This window comes from Chelonia mydas, chromosome 12 (assembly GCF_015237465.2).
Source record: "Chelonia mydas isolate rCheMyd1 chromosome 12, rCheMyd1.pri.v2, whole genome shotgun sequence".
In the NCBI taxonomy this organism is placed as follows: domain Eukaryota; kingdom Metazoa; phylum Chordata; order Testudines; family Cheloniidae; genus Chelonia; species Chelonia mydas.
The window spans coordinates 24,288,306-24,308,146 of NC_051252.2; the positions used below are offsets into that span (position 1 = coordinate 24,288,306).

Here is a 19,841-nt window from a genome sequence, read left to right on the forward strand (position 1 = left end):
GCGCGCGCGCACACACACACACACACCCCCAGAGTGGAATGGACATGTGCAACACATCTCAAAGAAAAACAGTTATGAAAAAGTTAGTAACTGTTTTTAGAGATCTGTAGTGCAAGAGTTTAAAAGGTGGGGACTGCCAAAAAATCATATTTTTTGCAGCCATTTCTATGTAGAGAGGTTTCAGAGTAGCAGCCGTGTTAGTCTGTATTCGCAAAAAGAAAAGGAGTACTTGTGGCACCTTAGACTAACCAATTTATTTGAGCATAAGCTTTCGTGAGCTACAGCTCACTTGTAGCTCACGAAAGCTTATGCTCAAATAAATTGGTTAGTCTCGAAGGTGCCACAAGTACTCCTTTTCTTTTTATGTAGAGAGGGTTTCTTCACTGCCCTTTTACTGGTGGTGTTCTGTCTTAGGTAGATATGTCTTGAACGAAGATGCTGCTTTGCATGTTTATTTGAGGAAGTATGCAATGTACGGCAGTAGGCCAGTAAAGGCTACTAACGCACAGTGCTAAGGCGAAGTACTGTAAATATTTAACATTGATGTGCAAAAATGTTCAGGTTTTGATAATGTATCATTTTATTTTTCCCTTTTTTGGCAAGGCATTGAGATCCAAGCACGATAATTTAACTTTTGGGGACTGTTACAGAACCGGTTAACTTAGCAATGCATTATAACATTGAGGTGGAGTCCTCTATAGTATATCAAAGTACTTAGAGGATGAAGAGGCAAAGTTGTTTTTTTTTTTCATGTATTTGTCATTAATTATATGTTCTGTTCAAGTATATTAAATAATACAGATCTTTAGTCCTGTTAATCTAATAAATTCACACTTCCACACAAGTATAATACATTTTATCCAGAACTATAAAATGATTTTCATATCTCACCTACTAATACCACCTTATTTAATCTGCAAAAAATCAAGGGGACCTCAGTCCGCTGGACAGCAACAACACAAAGCCTAATTTAGAAGGTCTAGTTAATAGATGGCAACACCTTGTGACTATTTACAATTGGATACTGACCTTCTCTCCATGGTGTTACCTCATGGTTATTCCCATGTATTAGAACTTCCAGAAGTTTTCCCTCTAAATTCTGAGTGTCATAACTAACTGCTATATATGTTCTTTCATATGGGAACCATATGAAAGTCAGATTTTTTTGAACAGTTGCACTTTTTATGTTTAGGCTTTAGGATTTTTTGTATTTTAAAAATTAGATTTTGTCACAAGTTAGTTTTAGCCTTTTCTGTTAAATCTTATTAGAATGGAAGAATTCTGATTATTTTTATTTTTCTAGAAGATAAACTTGAGAAACCAGAGAAGCCTGTAAATGGGGAAGATAAAGGTGACTCAGGTGTTGACACCCAAAACAGTGAAGGGAATGCTGATGAAGAAGATCCACTTGGACCCAACTGCTACTATGACAAAACCAAATCCTTTTTTGATAACATCTCTTGTGATGACAATAGGTATGCCCTGCAATGGGAAGCCAATTATTCTCCTCAGTGCATGTCTATTCCATAATATAGTGCATCAGCATTAATTTGTTTATAGTTTAAAAATGAAGTTTATGACTATGGTTGGAAAGCAACCGAAGTTCAATCCCACTTGCAATTTCCCAGTATAAAAATATGCAGAATAAAACACAGGTCCTTTGATGGATTGATGCACTTTTTGAGAGTTGATTCAGTGCTTCCCCAGTGATGAACTGATAGCAGGAAGGCAACAATTTGGATTTCTGCAACTTCTTTGCACCGGTTGGAGGTTCAGTGCTGTTTCAGTGCCATCAGATAGAGAAAATAGAAAACTAAGGCCTAATTTCAAGTTTCCTGGTGGTACTAATTTTCTCAACTTCCTGTTTGAATCAACACAGAGCCTTTGTAATTGTGCAGAATGTAGAGTACACAAGGCAGCATTCCATCTTAAAGTGAAATTCTCAGTGCAATATTACAGTATCTAGCTACAGTAAAACATTCCTTTCCATTATACTAAAAGGATTATTGTGCCAGGCATTCAGATACTACAAATAGGTATCACCTCAAGCAAAACTTAAATATGATAGATAAGCGAAGTGTTTCATTGTAGTGCCTTTTGTGGTGATTTAAGTGCTTCTGGACAGGCTCTCTCACTGTAGGCTGTTTCAAAGTGAAAATTTAGACACATTTTAAAGAGCTCTTATCACTTTGTACATGATAGAGAAAGGAGGCCAACCTGGGCTGAAGAAAGGAGGTTAAATGCGGAGACTTTCGGAATACCACTGCGTTCAAATCGTGGTCGTGGCGGCTACCGCGGTAGAGGAGGAATTGGTTTCCGTGGTGGCAGAGGACGTGGAGGTGGAAGAGGTGGCTTCGGCGCTCCTCGAGGATTTCGTGGTGGATTCAGAGGTGGTCGTGGAGGCAGGGAGTTTGCTGACTTTGAATATAGGGTAATAATAAAAAACTTGTATTAATAGAATACTTTTTGTTTAGTGAAATTTGAAGGTTACGCCATCAATAAGAACTTAGGACCTGATCAAGTGCCCTTTGGGATTGTACAGTCAGGAAAGGCAGTTGGAACAGAGGCATTTATTAAGCAGTATTCTGAAAATACAAGGATTTGAAGAGGAGGGTTGAACTCTTTTTTTTGTAGCTTAAACTGCTTTACTGCAGGATTCATCACCCATTTTTAAATCTTTCACAGTAAACAAAATATTAAAAGCTTTAAAATTTCCATAGTTCTGATATTTTCTTTGGAGAAACATAATTTTCTAAAACAGCAGTAAGCCGCTTTAAGCTCTCATCCTGCGCAGGCATTTCATACTCAAGTTCCTTCTGCAGTCTTCCACAAAAACAATTGTTCTTTAGGGATTAAATTCACTCCCATACAGAGGGGTCAGAACAAGTCCTATGCACTTGTTAAATCCCACTTAAACCCTCAGAGTAGGATGTTAGTTGAACTTAGAGATGCAGATGCCTTGAGTTGGCCCTCTGCAGAAGTCTCATTTTAGCTCTAAAGAATCAAACTGAGAATTAAGGCTATGGCCAAGACAGTTTCTAATGTGCTTACAATTGCTCTTATGCAAGATCTAATGAAGATGATTATTTTCACTTTTTGACATTATAAAAACTGTGCCATGGAAGGCTACACAGGGATAGGAAGAACTTGGAAGAAAGGAATTTCCCATGTCATCCACTGTTGAAACTGCAAAAATAGCTCAAATTTATCCATACTTCCTTACTGTCTTAAATTCAGTGTCTTAATTATATAAATATAACATTAAGAAAGCTTGAAGTCCCCCTAAGAATAAGAGATGAGACCATAGTTGTCCAACTGAAATAGTTTGTGTTCAGGATGGGCTGAGCCACTGAGTTAAGTGAGAAATAGTCCTTCCCCAAAATATATACACTCTAAAATGACCACCTCAAAAAGTTATATGATGTATTCTTTGGAGTTGTGATTGAGATCATATCTCCTCTGGTTTCTAGTGCCTTCTAGGAAGGGCAGAGCAGGTTGACATCCCTAAGCAGCAACTGCCAAGTGATGCATTTGGTTAAAGGGACACTTCAGATAGATTTGGCACTTTTTAAAAAAAAAAAAAAAAAAAAAAAAAATTTTTTTTTTTTTTTAAACTCAGAACCATAATTGGCCAGATCCTTTGCTGGGATAAGTCGTCATAGCTCCATTGATTCCAATATTGAAACTTTTATAATGTCACTATTTCAGTGAAAACCACTTCACATTTTCCCAAACGTTGCATCACTGCTCTAGAACCAGAAAGTTAGTCAGACCAGAAAAAATATGAATGTGACCGTTTATTATCCACGCTGAGTGGCATACATCAAGTAAACAAAAATAGATAGAAGTAAGCCTATGTTAAAATCCTGGCCCAGATTGAATACATGTTCTTGTGATAGTTCGCTGGGAAGGGGAGAGGGGGGTAGGCAGTTGTTACTTAGAAATTTTCATGATATTTTTCTGAAATATTCATTATGGAATCCTGAATTTTCTTGCATTGGCACAACTTCCTGACTCTGTCAGTCATTCTTCACAAACTGCTAGGGGTTAGTCCTGTAGTTCTGAGCTCCTTTGGGATCTGAGCATGCTTTATCCAGTCAGCAGCCAGTAGCATTGACATGGAGTGAGGCAACATCTGAGGCTTGAGCAGAAGTGGGTGCATAATGCAGCAACTAGGCTGGCTGGAAAGTTGGTATTTTTACATAATCTATAATGCCATAAGTGTTTCCAAGCCTGGATGACGAGCGTCCTTTAAGTGTGCTGGACTATGAGGGGTGCATTGAATAGAAGTTAAAATTAATTATAAAAAGCATTTTTTCTGTGATTCTGTTAATAGCCTTTGGGAAAAATACTGTGATGTCTTTTTTGTGTGTGTGGCCATCTAAAATCAATTAATCATTTTCCATATTCTCAAACTAGTTTGACTACAAATATGTTTGAACAAAATATAACATTCTAACATCTCTTCTAGAAAGACAACAAAGTTTCTGCATAGTCTACAAGAAAGCTGGAACCAGGTGAACTTCTAGATCTTCATGGTCAAGAGAATTAGTTTGCAAAGAATGAAGTTAATTTGCTGTATACTTGTCACCAGCACTGGGATTTAACTATTTAATTTCAAAGGGGGTTAATGCAGTTACTTTTTGAAAAATGGCCATCTTTGAAAACAAGGAGCATTAAATATATTTGAGATAGAAGGGTAAGTAATTTCTTATGTATAGTTAGCTATAAAGCAGTACTTCGATGGAATTTAAGTATTTTTTCATCACTGAAAGGATTTTTCTTATTACTAAACTGTATTTAATAATTGCCGCAAGTTACAAGGACAATTGTATGCAGAAGGCCGTCGATACTGTGAGTGTTTTGATCCACTGAAGGTTGTTTTTTGGAAATCCTGTAATATCCCTTTTGAGATAGTTGTACTTTGTCAACTAGGGTGCTGGACAGTAGAAAACTTGCTTTGTCAGACAAATATGTACACACAGTAAATATTGTTTCTTAGGCAAAGGAAACTTTTTATATAGTTGTAAAATTCCATTATATCCCATTGCCAAAGAAACATTACAAACTTTGTATAGCTGTATAAAAAGCAACTAATTTTTTAAAGAATAAACATTTTTAAGTCCGCAAACATACTATGTTTATTGCAAAAGTTGATATGCTAAAGAACACTGAGTTAGTTTGTTTTCTTCGTAGCTTTTCAGGCTTTAAATTTGTTTGATTTTTATATTTGGATTATAATGAAGATTTGAAAATGTTCTTCCATTATACAAAGCTGAATACTCTTCTTTCTTGCAAGAACTTCATTTTGTAATGTCTGGCATATCACAGGATTTGACCAAATTAAGAAGATTTTTCAAATAAGAACAAAAATAAAATATTTTGTCACATGTCAGAACTTGCAATTAATTTTACTTTGTGGTAATACTCACTTTTTAAAAAATGGACCAGGCATGAGAGTTAATATGCTCCTTCTAAAATGCTTGGGATAAAAATATGCCTCCATGTGTCAATTCTTGAAATGTTAACTTTGTTGTAATACCAGTAGACATAATCAATTTAAAGAGAATTCTTAGTGTTTGAAGTTGTTTGCATTTTGATAGACTCTAGCTTGGAGACATTCAAAATTCTGGTTGTTAAACCAGTGAATTCACAAATGACTTGGTATGGATTTTTTTTTCCTCAATTCTAAATTACTAGTTACAACTTTTTGATATGTTTAAGTTATAATTGAAAAAGGAATCTGGTAATTTGCGTTTGTATATGTATATGAAGGCCACAGGAATAAAGGGATCCAAAGATTAAAAAATTTTTATCTGATTTGCTGATTTTTGTTAACTTTATCCTCAAAATGTTCAGTGGTGGTAAAGATGTGGAAAACTGCACTGTTGGAAAATTGGAATATTTAAAAGTGGTTGATAGAATCTTATCTTAATTTTATATCTTTTTGTATAGCACTACAAGGAAGTATTTTGTAATTGGTTTCCTTATTAAGGTCCAGTATTGGCAGCCGTAGAAGTTAGATAATATTGTTTAGTAATGTTTTTTGCATGTTAACAACAATGCCTTTTTGGGAACCACAAATCATGATCCTGAACAACTTCTGAGGTTTTTGAACATAAAGGCAAGTGCTGTACTGTTGCAATAACCATGTATACTGTATGAGGTCTCCCAGGCTTATTTAAACAAGAGAAATTGTAAATAATACCAATGATACATGCTGTGAAGGTCTGAGTTGATGCGTCTTTTCCCCCACTTGTTTGGGTTACTAATTGGGGTGTTTTGTACCCCCAGTAACTAGCAGCATGGCATACCTTCAGTGTACTTTGCTACATGAAAGTAAGGTTTTTATTCTAAGCCAGAATAAACAGTTCAATAAAATCAGTCTTTTTGAAAATTCTTTCTAGTTCTAGTAAGACTGGAGTAGGAGAAACCGATTATTAATCTGTTTTCCCAAGCAGATGTACAGAAGAACTGCGTTCTTCCCCTTTCATGATGGAAGCCGGGTAGCAGCAACTACCTCAGGCTCCTCTGTTCCCTCTAATCCTGTTTTCTGCTTTCTTCCTTTTCAAGCAAAGGGACAATGTAGACAGACAAAGGCAATACTAGGGAGAGGAAAAACAAAAGAACAAATAAGAAAAAAGTCTTGTTTTTACTGTTTGTTCTTTTAAGCAAGCAACAGGAAGAACATGTGCGAAAGAAGGGAAGCTTACCCTCCTGTGGCTGCTTCCACTTGGGGGCCCAGTCAGTGCCAGCTAGAGATTCAGTGCTTCCCCAGACCAGCTTCTGTTAACCCACTCCCTGTTCAGGCTGTCCACATGGCTGCAAGACAACCATTCTCTGCATGAGTGGCTCCATCTTTTAAGATAAACTGTGCTACTCTGGGCCTTCCCCTCTCTCTTTCTTTCCAAAGTAAATCAGGGCCTTCTGGGCCCCTCAGGTTACCTGTATAACTCCATTAGCATCCAGTTAATAAACTGAACACAATGGTGTTGCACAGATGTAGAGAATAATTCAAGCTGTAGAATTATTATGGATGCTGTTTGAAAGAAACAGTGTCAGAACCAGGGTGAGTTTGTGGATGTAGAAGGGGTGTGTGTGTGTGTGTGTAAATCTCTTTGCTAGGCGCACCACACAACAGAATATTATTGACTTTTCAGAGCAGATCTATATTTTTCTACCATGCTACTCCTTATAAATGACACACTCCCCAGAATCAAATGTATAGAGCCTCTAACTTGTCAGTTCATGTCCTTCTTTAAGACTCTTGAGCAGGGGGTTGGACTAGATGACTGCCTGAGGTCCCTTCAACCCTGATATTCTGTGACTACTGCCAATTGGTAAGAATTAGGCAGTTGGTGCACAGCTTTCTGAAAATGTAGCAACGATACAGGAACTCCTCACTTAATGTTGTCCTGGTTAATATTGTTTCATTGTTACCTTGCTGACCAATTAGGGAACATGCTTTTAAAGTTGTGCAATGCTCCCTCCTAATGTGGTTTGTCAGCTGCCTGCTTTGTCCACTACTTGCAGGAAGAGCAGCCTGATGCAGCTAGCTGGTGGGTGGTTGGAACCAGGGTGGCTGGCAGCCCCCCTATCAGCTCCCTAAGTTCCCTGTGCAGCAGCTGCTGCACAGGGAACTTATCAATTGCTGGCAACTCAGCTGTCCCTCCCCCCACTGCCATGTGCTGCTCCTGCCCTCTGCCTTGGAGCTGCTCCCTGAGTCTCCTGCTTGCTGTGTGTGGAGGAGGGCAAGAAGAGGGGGGCTAATGTCAGGGTGTCCCCCTCCCCTCTGCTCACCCTATCTTCCATAGAGCAGTGAATGGAGAGAGCTGCTGCCTTAGGCTGCAGTGGAGTCTGAGCTTGCTGATCTAATTAACAAGGCAGCATACTTCTGACCCCACTCTTCATCCTTAAAGGGGAATTGTGCATCTCTATCTCTCAAACACACACAGGGTGTGTGTCTCTGTCTGCCCTCCCTCCTTTCCTGCTACCCTGTAGAGTGTGAGAGTTAACCCCTGAGGGCTCAGCCAATTGCTAGTTCATCATTTTAGCAGTAAGGCATTCCCTGGGAAATATCCCACCCTTTGACTCCTCCACCTCAACCAAGCTTCACAATCATCACTTTGTACCAGTATTAAATTGTTTGTTTAAAACTGATAGAGTGTGTGTGTATATATATATGTATATATAAAATCTTTTGTCAGAGGAAAAAAATTTCCCTGGAACTTAACCCCCTTATTTACATTAAGTCTTAGGAGGAAATTGGATTCGCTTAATATCGTTTTGCTTAAAGTCAAATTTTTCAGGAACATAACTACAACGTTAAGTGAGGAGTTCCTGTACAGGCAGCCTAATGGTGTTTCACTGACCTGGTGCATCTCTTCCTCAAGCTAGATTGTTGTCCTGTTTCTATGGTGGCTAGCATAATGGAGCTTTCCCTTATCTGTAATAAGCAAAACTTGATGATCACCTTGTCATGCTGCAAAAGCTTTTTATTTGACTGATTGTGGGAGGATGAAGGTGTTTCCAGATGTGGTGTCCGATACAAAGAAGCTTTTCCCTTGCTTTTGATTTGGTTAAATATTGCTGGTGAGCTGAGTTATATATTTTTTAATATTGCTGGGCAGTCATCAGTTGATATTAAAAAGGCCTAGATGTCAAGGCACATCCTGGACTCCCAAACTTATTAGATCTAGATACCAAAACACCCTGGAATTTTCTCCCTAAGAAGGGCTTGCCTTACAGCCATCTTTTCCTTCTCTCCAGGTGATCCTTCTTGTCCTGGGGAATCTACTACTCCCTATATGAGAGTATTTCCATACTCTACAAGACAAAATTCAATTGACTATTTCTCCTCCTACTGGTTCTTAACCATTATAGATGCTCTGGAATTCAGTTGTGAATGCTAGATAGCATACAGTGCATGATAAATAGCTACATAAAAGCTAACTGTGAAGTACTACTTCCCTTCTCATACTTCTCCAGTATTGTTCCACTTGCTGATCTGATCGTTGTGCGATGACAGCCTGAAATTACGCAACACAACTGCACTGAATAATGTACCAGCTGATTCTGTGTTTTAAAAAAACAGATCTGCAATGTAGAAATATTCTAAAAATGTACATATGAAATCTGTCACTAATTCATACTACTCCTGGGCACTGGAATAATACATGTGGCCAAAATATGAAGGGGGAAAAAACTGATGCAATACCCCTTCCCAGTCTTAACTTTCAGAGGGTAGTGTGAATTAGACTTTAACACTTCTAGCCAGAAGTTTGAAAATAGAAAGGGGTTCCAGCTGCTGCAACAAATAACAGTTAAAGAGTTCACACCTTACTGCAATACAATTTTCTTATAATGGAGGACCTGCACAAGTCTAAAACTAATACAGCTTTCAGCATGAGTGGAAGATGTAAGTATTCATTAAGTCATTTTTCCACTTGAAAATTGATTCTGCATTTCTAAAGAATAGAAACGTGAGGGGGGGGGAGTGCTATAGGTGTGTGGTCCACTTGTACTGCTGCTCAATCACAGCTGAGTTAGTTGAGCCTTAGCACTAATGATGATGGAGAAAGAGGAAGTGGGTTTCAGCTTATCAGGCTGAGAGTCAGAGCAAAGGGCTAAGGATTCAAAACAACTCTTGCTTGTTTTTAGATTTTAACTCTCAGCTTTCTCTGCTTAAGGAGGGTTACTGGCCAATTTCAACTGCTACAGTTTCGCCTCTTACAGCAAAGCATGTGATTTAAACCTAACTACTTCATACACCTGAGATTACCTATGTTAAACAAAGAGGGAGCCTGCTGAAATTTAAGGGGGAAGCACTTCCTTCAAGTAGGGGACTTTTTAGCAGAAACAGGAGGAGTGATTAGATCTAATAACCACCATAGTCACAGTTGTGCAGTAGCATAGGTGCTGAGCTTTGTGTCTCTACACGCCAGTAGCTGGCATACCAGCAATGATGAGCCCCATCTCACACTTACCCAGTGAGTCCTGGCTTTCTAGCTGCTTTCTGTACGGGTGGGCAGGGGCCTGCTTGCCGTGACGTGTGAAAATATCTGCAAAGGGATTTAGATACTTAACTGGCACTTGAAAATCTAAATTTTGGATTCAGGCACCTCAACTCCCCGAGCAGCTTTGAACCCCTGTCGCCAATACCGCCCGGGCCTGCCCCCCTCGCCCAGCGGGGCCAGAAGCTCCTGCCCATCTTGGCGGGGGAAGAGCACAGCTGTGTTGTGAACTCAGCTCTCCCCGCCCAGATCGGTCCCCAACCGCGCAGCTATGGCGGCATTCGCGGGCTCCCGCGGCTACTTGGCACAGAGCCGGAGGCCTTCGCCCGGGGCGGCTGCGGGAGCATCCCCGCAAAGCTGAGCCCAGGGTCTCTACCACCACGCGCCCCATCAGCCTTAAGCCCCCGGGGCCGGGCGGCAGCCTGTAGCCTCGGCAGAGCGATGACGGGAGAGGCCCGGCTGGGGTGGTCCTATCCCCGGGGGGGAGGGGGCAATAGCAGCGGTTTACGACGTGGATCCCCCCTGGTTTGGGGCGGCAGATTGGCAGCGATCTGGGCCGAGCCAATCGGAAGCTGCCGGGGCGGGCCGGGCCGGGCGTGATTCCCAGCTGCCCTTGCGCGGGGAGAAAGGCCGGACCGGTAACTGCCGGGGGTTGGGTAGTGGAGCGGCTGCGGCGCGCGGGAAAGCGGAAGTGAATCCAGAGAGTCGGTGAGCCGGCCTGTACCGCCCCAGCCCCTCGAGTCCCCGGCCTGCGGCGGGGGGGGCTTCCTCCTCGGTCCTGCCCCGCCCCCCCGAGTCCCCGGCCTGCGGCGGGGGGGGCTTCCTCCTCGGTCCTGCCCCGCCCCCCCGAGTCCCCGGCGTGCGGCGGGGGGGCTTCCTCCTCGGTCCTGCCCCGCCCCCGCGAGTCCCCGGCCTGCGGCGGGGGGGGCCTTCCTCCTCGGGCCTGCGGGAGGGGGCGGGGCTTCCTCCTCGGTCCTGCCCCGCCCCCCCGAGTCCCCGGCCTGCGGCGGGGGGGCTTCCTCCTCGGTCCTGCCCCGCCCCCGCGAGTCCCCGGCCTGCGGCGGGGGGGCTTCCTCCTCGGGCCTGCCCCGCCCTCCCGAGTCCCCAGCCGCAGTCAGCCGCACTCCCTCGAGTCCCCGGCCTGCGCCCCGCCCCCACCGGTGGCTCTAGCACGTAGCGCCCCTTCCCTGCCGTCCCCGCAGGAGTGGCGGCCGCGCCGTAGCCCGTGGAGCGGGATGAATCTGGGAGAGGCCCGGTGCGGATGGAACCAATCCCCCGGAGGGGGAGAGGAGACCATGCAGTTTTCTCACCCCCCCCCCCTTTGGGGCTGCAGGTCGTGGTAGCGACCTGTGGGCGGAACCGAGCGGAACCCTTCGCGGGCGGGCCGGAGGCCGCTGCCGGTTCAGGGCCATGTCGGTGGTTTTCGTGCCGGAGCGGCTGCGCGGGAAAGCGGAAGTGAATCCGGAGACCCTGCAGCGGGTGAGTCTGCCCGGTACTGCCCGAGTCCCGGGGGGGGGCGTCCTCCTCGGTCCCTCCCTGGACTCCCCTGTGTGCGGGGGGGGCGGCCTCGGTCCTGCCCCCTCCCTCCTCCTCCGCTGTTTCCTGGCGGGGTGCCGCAAGGGCACGGCAGGCTCAGGGGAGGGTGCGGGAAGGGGTGGCGTGGGGGCAGGGCCAGGGGTGGAGCAGTGAGCACCCCCCGGCACACTGGAAAGTTGGCGCCTGTAGCTCCAGCCCTGGAGTCGGTGCCCATCCAAGGAGCCGCATGTGGCTCCGGAGCCACAGGTTGGCCACCCTGCCGTACAGCATCTGAGACACTTGCCAGCTGTCTCACCGAATACAGTCCTCCCACCCTGCCCCAGCTCTTGGTCCAGTATCTGTTCAGTGCTGAGCACCTAGGAGCCTCGAGCCTTATTGCAGCGTGGGGGGGGGGCTCACCACATATTTTAGTGGCCTCAGTGTGGCTGCCAACTCTTGCTGGAGACCACTTTGATAAATTTTCTGAAAATACTTACCTTTAGGAAAAACAAATAAATATGCACATATCCATGTCCAAATCATTGTAATTTATTTGTCCTGTTTTTTTTTTGTAGACTCAGTAACAAAAATAATATATCAATGGCATTGGACCACTTTTTATAGTGGAGATGCTGAAAGCCAGTGAAACTGCAAAGCCCTCGTTTTACTTTGTCTCCTCCCTTGCCCCCATTCAAACCCACCTCCTACAGCTGGGGCTGGGAGCAGGGCCATGGCTCTGGGATGGGAGGACGCAGACAGGGGTAAGGGGGCTGAGGCTGGGGCCACAGCTGGGGGCAGGCGTGGAGCCCCGGGCGCAGGGCTGGCAGACAGGACCCCCACCTGCGGGGACAGGACAGGAGCCAGGACCCTGCATAAAACCTGAGTGTGTTGCAGCACCCCTCATGCCCCTAGTTCCTGCGCCTATGTAATACAATGTATAGTTGTATTTTGGTGCCCTTGGCCCCTGCTGCTTCTCCCTCCCCATCCACCATTGCCCCAAGCACACCCGAGGCTCACACCGCTCCCAATTTCCTAACTATGGTGCCTGGTAAGGCCAGAACCCCATAGGTGGATCTGGGGTGGGGAGGAGGGGCGGAGCCTTGAAGCTGGGGGTGGTGTCCTGAAGCCAGAGCCTCCAGCTGAAGGTGGGGAGGGTGAAGCCCATTGCTGGAGCCTCTGGCTGAATCAGGAGGGGGGGGCTGATGCCTGCCTCAGGAATCCCCCAGCTGAAGCCTGCCCCCTGGGTGCTGCTGGAAGGGGTGTTGCTTTGCCCCTATCCCATCTGTGCCAAGGAGGCTGTCATGGCCATAGGAAAAACTCCTGGTGGCTGCATTTGAGAAATGCTGTTCGCGGCCCTATTCTACCACAAATAAATCACAGCCTGCATACCGAAACTTGAGAAAGATGCAGGAAAATATTTTCAGCCCAATTATCAAAAAACGGGCAGAACCAGCTAACAGAAGGGAATTCTTGCAGTTGCTATAAACAACTTCCAACAAGATTTCAAACACCTGTAGCAGAAGCAAAGCACTAACTTGTTTATTTTAGTTACTAGATGAAAACGATCAGCTGATTCGGTGCATTGTAGAATATCAAAATAAAGGAAGAGCTACAGAATGTGTGCAGTAAGTAAACTTATTCCAAAATGCAGTGACTGTGATGCATGTATAGAAAACGTACTAGTTTAGATGCCCAACATACTGTGAAATGTCAGAAAATGTTTTATAGAAAGTTTTTGGTTTAAAATAAGCCTTGTTCATTTACCATATCCAAGATACTGCATCATCAACTGAAAAATAAGCCACGTAATTCTCATCTTTAGGATGAAAGTGAGGTGGGTGTAGGAGAAAGAAAATTAAGATATGAGGGGGGGAAGGCTTAATTATTTCCCAAGAGTGAGTTTTTCCATTTTGGGTGTGTAGTAGATGACCTAAGATAGCATTTATTAATTGTAAATATGCATGACTACTTCAATTCTGTCTAGGCACAGCCTGCCCTGATCTCTCTATTGCAGGGAATACAACTATCAAGTCTTGTTCCCTTCTGAGTTTTCCAAACTTTTTTCTCTCATAGGTACCAGCATATCTTGCACAGAAATCTTATTTATTTGGCTACTATTGCTGATGCATCTCCAGCCACTGTACAGAAGACTGATTGATCCCACCCTTCAGTGATGCCTATATAAAGCATGGAGACATGATTGAATTGGGGGAACTCTGAGGCCAAGAGGGATACAACATTCCCTCATTTTGTCTGACTGGGTAAGAGAGCAAGCTTTGATAGGGATTAGCTGGGAATCCAGGGGCCAAGACTGATGGGCATTAGGGAGTAGATTCTTATAGGAATAGAGGTGCTGTGGCCTTACATCCTCTTGGTGATGAGCTGATAAATATGTGGAAGATCCCTTGCACCAGTCTTCCCCTTTCTTGGTTTTCTGAGAAAAATACACCTTATTTAGAAGTGCTACTGCCTGAGTCTTTCATGCTTCTTTGAGTGGTAGGTGACAAGGGGGAGTAGGAATTCAAGCAACAGTGTCACTGAACCCTCAGCAACCTGAATGTCATCATGTATTCCTTTGGAAAATGAGCATGTTAAGGTGGTAAATGATGACACTAGGTATCAGAGGGCATGGTGAGCTTTGGAGAAAGGCTCAAGTTCTAACCCACTTACCCAGGAGACATAGTAAGATAACTGGAGGTAGTCTGGGACTTGCTGCCGCTGGCCATTATTGTATTGCAGTAACAACCAGATGCTCCAAGCAGAACTAGGGCCTCACGATGCTGTCGGCTGTGTAAAGCTATATGCCCTAAAGAGCTTACAGTCTTTGTCTACTCTAGTACCAGTTATTGGACCATGAGGTTAAGCAGGTTCATGACAACTCCCCTAACTAGGCTCATCCAGTTTTCATCTAAAGTTACCCCAGAGAATGTTATAGGCAGCATGGCTGTTTGGTAGGGGAGGACTGAAGCTTAAGTCTCCCTTAGTGTCCTATCCCTCTTCCACTCACTCATCACAGGTTTATAGGGCATACTGTAGGTCTCAAGAATGCATCTAGTTGCAATACTCATTTTAGAGAATTGTTGTCAGTGGCCTGAAAGACAAGCAAATAGTTTGTTTGCCATTCCTCCCTCCTTCTGGTTAAATCAAATGTGTCTGCAACTCATTTCCTATTTGTCTGAATTTGTGAATTTACAAATTCCACAGTACAACTAGTATAATTGTACTTGACTTGCTTTGCCAATACATGGGCATTGCAGAAATCAGAAGACATTTATTCCTCTCCAGTGCATCCTGTCTTTCCCTCTGAGAATGTCTTCGTGGGCTAGTTGTCCTGGAAAGAGATTCAGACTTAGATCTCAGTAGGCCGTACAACTGACACTTGTAGATTAAATGTTTAATTAGAGCCAAGACTGAGCATTATGCATAATGCTGTTTGCTACATCATAGGTTAAGTATCCAGCTGTTTCAATAACTTATGATTAGTGAAAATATTTTCATTTCAATTGTAAAACTTATTTTTGCAAGACTCCAAGATGTCAAAAATACAGGGTCAGGAATCTGTCAGATGCAATACAGGGACCCATCTTGCTGCACATCCGATTGCAATATGATACTATGCAGATTGAACTACAGCTCTTCCCAATAAGCAAAAGCACTTTTGGGATTAGTATGAAACTACTCATGCAACAAGTGAGTTAGAGGAAACCTACTTTACTACTTGTAGACAAACCTGGCTTGAGTAGTTGGTTCCCTCCCAAACATGCAAGTTTAATCTAGGCTTCTAATTTTCGAACAAAGGAACAGCTGACTTGTCTTGAAAACAGATTAATTAAGAAAAGTAATTTAAATAGTATTTAGATATTATCTAAATATGGAAAACACTAAGCAAATAGTTTTATATCTGCATTTAAATATTTTATGAGGGAATACTCATTGTTTCAGTAATGTCACATTAAAGTATTACTTTAACTTGCTTGAAAATGTTAGATATTTTGTAATAAAATCTGGTAACAAGCATCTCTGAATTCATTCTTTTGATATCAGTGTAAAGACTACTTGATTTTTAGCAGCTTTTCTTCTCAGAATGTGGAGTTGTCATGTACATGTATTAGGCTTTTTCATTTGTACATTTCAGATTTTGTATTCCATTCACACAATTAGTGTAACTTAAACAGAATGGCACCAGACCATATTTTTGTCCAAAAGCAAAGGTAGTTAGTCATTCATTCGATTTGTGAACAGTACATAAGGAAAGTGACTTAGCATGTATAAAAGTGAATGCAAAATGTTCACCACCAGAAGCTGAATATGGATATCTGTTGTCGAGGAAGTAATACAAACTAGTGCTTTTCAGCAACTTTCCAACTGCTGTTGAAGGAGCATGAATAGTGGTACTATACACTCCATCCTAGTGCTAAAGTAGCCCTAAAGTAAGGATTGAGGAAATTAGATATCAGATTCTACGGTGCAGACAACTCATTTAAAAAGTCATTAAGTAGACAATTTTTTACATTAATATTCCTTAATAGCTTTTCATTTACAAATTTAAGTTATATCATAAGGCGCTGTTCATTTTCAGTCAGGAGCATATTTCAAACAGGTACGACCTATTATTAAATGTATATCTTTAATAAAGCAAATAGGTTTTACTTTCAGGCGCTTTAAAAGTAAAATACAAAATGTTCAGGTCAGAAGCATTAGCTATTCACAAGAAGCACTGCAATAAGGGTAAGTTAACTAAGCACCAAACCCTTGCACATGGCAGTGTAAATGATAAACAGATTTTATGGCAAGACATGTTTGCCAAGTGCAACAATGTTAAAAATTACCAGTGTTCAGAACAATCGGCAGCACAGGACATAGCACCTACATGGTCAAAATGCAGACACAAATGGTTTCAGTTTTGTTTCCACAATTCGCTTGGATTAAGTTTAGAAACTTTCAGTATTTGTAATTAACAATAAATTACAAAAACTGCAGCAACAGTTTTGGCACTGGTTAGGGAAAGTTCAAAGTTATAAATAAATCTAATTTGCATTGTGGTTTTAGAATGAATAATCATGGGACATAAATATAACCAAATTTAGGATCGAATATTAATTGTCAAGCTTTAGGAAACTTCAAACCATTTGTCAAGCTAAACAACAACTAGTACTTTCAGCAGAGGGTTTTCAAAAGTAAAATAGTACAGAACATTAATTTACAGACAAAAGCCACGCTGATTGTGCAAAGCACATTACTGTAAAAAGTCTATGTACAGCAAACAATTCTCTGTAAACATGGTAAGTATGAATTTTCAGAAAACATGGTGACAGTATATCAAATACAGGCAACATTGGCATCCTTAAACAGCACAAAGGGTAACATTCTAGGCCTGCAACTACAGACCATCACCATACAAACAAAAGGAGTGAATGGGTTTTAAACACCCAAATGTTTAATAGTATTAGTGTTGTATATTATATATATATATATATTTATATATTTTTTTTTGGTATCTTTAGATATAGATGTACTTCGTTTGTAGAAAAATGGGAACAAACGTACTTTTATCTTCATGGAAAATTTTTTATATGTAGTTAGAACTAAAACCCCACTTTACTAGTAGTTAACATATTAGAATGGTATAATGATTTAAGAAAATATAAAAATAAGATTAATACTGTCAAAACTTTATACCAGAAAATATTATGATTTCATTACTCTTTTAAAGATGAAATATGAAAATTTTAAATAAGCTTTAACTATATAAAGAATCTTCTGTAACTTCAATTAATATACAATGGGATAACTATACATATATTTATCCCCCCCCTCCAATTTAAGCACCAGTCACACACTGATGGATCCACTTTGGTTGGAAGATTATTCCAAATTCCACAGGTTAAACTTTGTAATGGCACATAATATTCTTTTAAGTATCTGCTACCCCCATTTTAATTCTAGTTTCTCTTCTGAGCCAGCTCACAATTTTTACTCTAACTGTAGCATCTGAAATAAGACTTTAAATATATGCAAGTAGTCTTAGCTGTAGTTTCACACATTTAAGGAGCACGGTTGGGCTAATGCCTTTGGCCAAATGCAGAAGTATCAAATAGTGTATTTGAAAATCAGCATAGTCATATCCACACAGATACCATCTACCTTCAGCAGCCAAGAAAACATTTGAAAAGCAAGTTTGAGTGGTTCCAGCTGCTCTATATTTACATCAATGAAATTACTGCAAAACTTAGTTTTGCAATGGTTGCTGTAAGAAACCCACTTGCATGGCATGTTAAAAGCTGCTGCCCCACTTCACTAAAAAAATTGTCACAGGCTGTTTACTTAGAATACAAAGACTACAACTTGTCCATTATAAATCTAAACAAGAACAGTGTTGAGCAAAAGCAACCACTATATTTGCTTAAAAAGTCAATGCATTTTAGCAGATGTTTAACTATAAATCTATATGAAAATAGCTATAAAATACAGTGTCTTGCATGGTAGTCTTAGCAATTTTTTTAAAAAGGGGTTTTGAAAAGTAAAGGTAATATACACATTTTAAAAGTGTTTTGCATCACAGTTTTGGACAGTTTCATGTACATTTAACAAATATATTGGCTGTTTGCTCAGCACTGTAAAACCATTTAAAACCTATGTACATCACCATAAAGTTCTCACTCCACATATAATAAAATAACCAGAACACTGCCAATACACAAAGGGGAAACAAAGATAATATACATAATTTATAAGATTGTTTGGCCCTATGATGCATCTTTCCAATAAAAAAAGCAGTTAGTATTGATGCAGGTAAGATGGTCTGCGTTCGTGCTTTACTGGAAAGGATTTAAAGCCCTTATTCAGCTGTTTGTGCTGGGAAGTCTGCTGCTGGGGTGAGTGTTGCTGCGGAGCATAGGCAAAATTGGAGGAAATCCCTGTAGATGGAGTACAGTCATTGGCTGTAGACCAAACTGGTGACTGTAAAATCTGCATTGTGTCATTCCACTGACTGACTGGATTACTCATTTGATACAAAGATGTACTCTGATTGGGCAGTGTGTTTGCGACGGATGAAGAATGCTGCCAAGGGGCCTTAGGAGGCCAGGTTTTGGTTTTATTATCCTGTGAAGACAGAATTATCCGCTTTGATTTTGCAAATCAAAATATTTCCTTTTGGAGCTGTACATCGATGCATTTTGTTCTGATTTCAGAAAGTTGATTTTCTATTTACTTGTCTTAAATTATTTACAGTAAGAAGAGAGTTGAGCAGATCAGACAAAAAACCCTTCGTTTTTATATGTGCGTAATAGGTACCTTTTTCCCTAGAAAAAAGGAGCATGTTGCAAAACTGATTCATAGGCTTGGATAGTCCCTTATTTTCACTTCTAAAAATTCTATTGCCCCTTTTCTTTAAGCTCATAAAAATGGCTATTGGCTTAAAACAGGCGTATGTTGATCAGTTATATGCAGACTTTCCTCATGAAGTATTCTGAATACACTTACAATTTGTAGAGCTCTACTACAACATCTTTATAGAGCAAAGACCAATTTATTTATCATTTATGTTGGTGTTCTGCCATAGGCTGGCAGCTCACTTCATGGTGTGATTCAGTCCCCTGTTCATGTCTCACTTTAAAAAAATTACTTGACAGTTCAGCGCCACTGACCCTGCATTTATGCCACCCTGGCCTGTTACTAGAGCACCCTGATGGGCATACCACTTGCTCTGGTTTGTCACCAAAATATCTGGGAAGTGAGGGGAAAAGAGCTCTACAAGCAATCAGGAACGGTTTGCATGAGTCCAAAAGGAGAAAGCAATATGGTTTCAACTAATTTAAAAAAAAAATTGTTTATGTAGCAAAGATGCTTCTTAGGAGTCCCTATTTTAATACTTAAGTTTTGTGCAAAGCTTTAGATTTCCCCTACAATGCACATGGTTTCTGGTGTTGATTCAATTCAGAATTAACAAAAATTTGTCTCATGAGCAGTCTCAAGTACCTATCAAGTTACCTAGATTTTTTCTTTTCTTGCTAAATCACCTTCATTAACAAAGAGAAAAAAGCAATTTTCAGCTTACCTGATTAAGATCATCCACGGTAGAAAGAAGAGGTGGTGATGGTAGTGTGCTATGGTCCTGCTCACCACTACTGTGTTTTCTGCAGAAAGCAACAGAGTGACATGCAGTTCGCTGTCATTTAAAAGCACATCTTTTCACCTACTGTTGGTACATGTAATTCTTAAGATGACTGTTTACCCTGTACATTTGACAGCTTTGTGTGTGTGCTCGCCTCTGTTTTCACACTCTGTGCATCTTTCACCCAGCGAGGGGAG

At 41.6% G+C, this 19,841-nt stretch overlaps 3 protein-coding genes and 1 long non-coding RNA gene across 15 annotated transcripts in view; 2 read left to right on the forward strand and 2 right to left on the reverse strand.

Annotated features, from left to right (window-relative positions):
* The window catches only part of LSM14A (LSM14A mRNA processing body assembly factor), a 31,620-nt gene extending 25,239 nt beyond the window's left edge, over nucleotides 1-6,381 (forward strand). For 4 of the 8 annotated variants that reach the window (XM_007058640.4, XM_027821116.3, XM_027821115.3 and 1 more), the window contains 3 exons: nucleotides 1,304-1,475; nucleotides 2,203-2,431; nucleotides 4,472-6,381. In XM_007058640.4, coding sequence (XP_007058702.1) covers nucleotides 1,304-1,475; nucleotides 2,203-2,431; nucleotides 4,472-4,495 — 425 coding nt within the window. In that variant the 3' untranslated portion in view covers nucleotides 4,496-6,381. The remainder of the gene's footprint in view (nucleotides 1-1,303; nucleotides 1,476-2,202; nucleotides 2,432-4,471) is intronic. The other 4 variants (XM_037877775.2, XM_043526030.1, XM_037877776.2 and 1 more) reach the window with 1 other exon arrangement.
* LOC114019231 lies at nucleotides 557-10,464 on the reverse strand. Its single transcript, XR_003564344.3, has 3 exons — nucleotides 9,987-10,464; nucleotides 6,714-6,822; nucleotides 557-6,605 (listed from the first exon to the last, which is right to left on the reverse strand). It is a non-coding gene; the product is annotated as an uncharacterized LOC114019231 (long non-coding RNA).
* A 130-nt stretch (nucleotides 10,465-10,594) lies between these two features.
* SS18L2 (SS18 like 2) lies at nucleotides 10,595-15,545 on the forward strand. 2 transcript variants are annotated; one of them, XM_037877777.2, is made up of 4 exons: nucleotides 10,595-10,721; nucleotides 11,347-11,492; nucleotides 13,077-13,153; nucleotides 13,602-15,545. In XM_037877777.2, exons 2-4 carry the CDS (start codon nucleotides 11,424-11,426, stop codon nucleotides 13,684-13,686), a joined length of 231 nt encoding a protein of 76 aa, XP_037733705.1. In that variant the 5' UTR covers nucleotides 10,595-10,721; nucleotides 11,347-11,423; the 3' UTR covers nucleotides 13,687-15,545. The 2 variants fall into 2 exon arrangements, with proteins under 2 accessions (XP_037733705.1, XP_037733706.1); XM_037877778.2 differs by having other exon boundaries at nucleotides 10,616-10,721; nucleotides 11,216-11,492.
* Nucleotides 15,546-16,136: 591 nt separating this feature from the next.
* The window catches only part of GARRE1 (granule associated Rac and RHOG effector 1), a 112,302-nt gene continuing 108,597 nt past the window's right edge, over nucleotides 16,137-19,841 (reverse strand). For all 4 annotated transcript variants that reach the window (XM_037877771.1, XM_037877773.2, XM_043526028.1 and 1 more), the window contains 2 exons: nucleotides 19,588-19,666; nucleotides 16,137-18,632 (listed from right to left, as the gene is read on the reverse strand). In XM_037877771.1, the coding sequence (XP_037733699.1) occupies nucleotides 18,306-18,632; nucleotides 19,588-19,666 (406 nt within the window). In that variant the 3' untranslated portion in view covers nucleotides 16,137-18,305. The remainder of the gene's footprint in view (nucleotides 18,633-19,587; nucleotides 19,667-19,841) is intronic.

Bases quoted from the DNA above. Each gene is read 5' to 3' on its own strand.
- SS18L2 (XM_037877777.2), top strand. From the start codon at position 11,424: ATGTCGGTGGTTTTCGTGCCGGAGCGGCTGCGCGGGAAAGCGGAAGTG. The intron at 11,493-13,076 runs GTGAGTCTGCCC...TGTTTATTTTAG, and splicing joins ATCCGGAGACCCTGCAGCGG to TTACTAGATGAAAACGATCA. The intron at 13,154-13,601 runs GTAAGTAAACTT...TTTCTCTCATAG, and splicing joins AGAGCTACAGAATGTGTGCA to GTACCAGCATATCTTGCACA.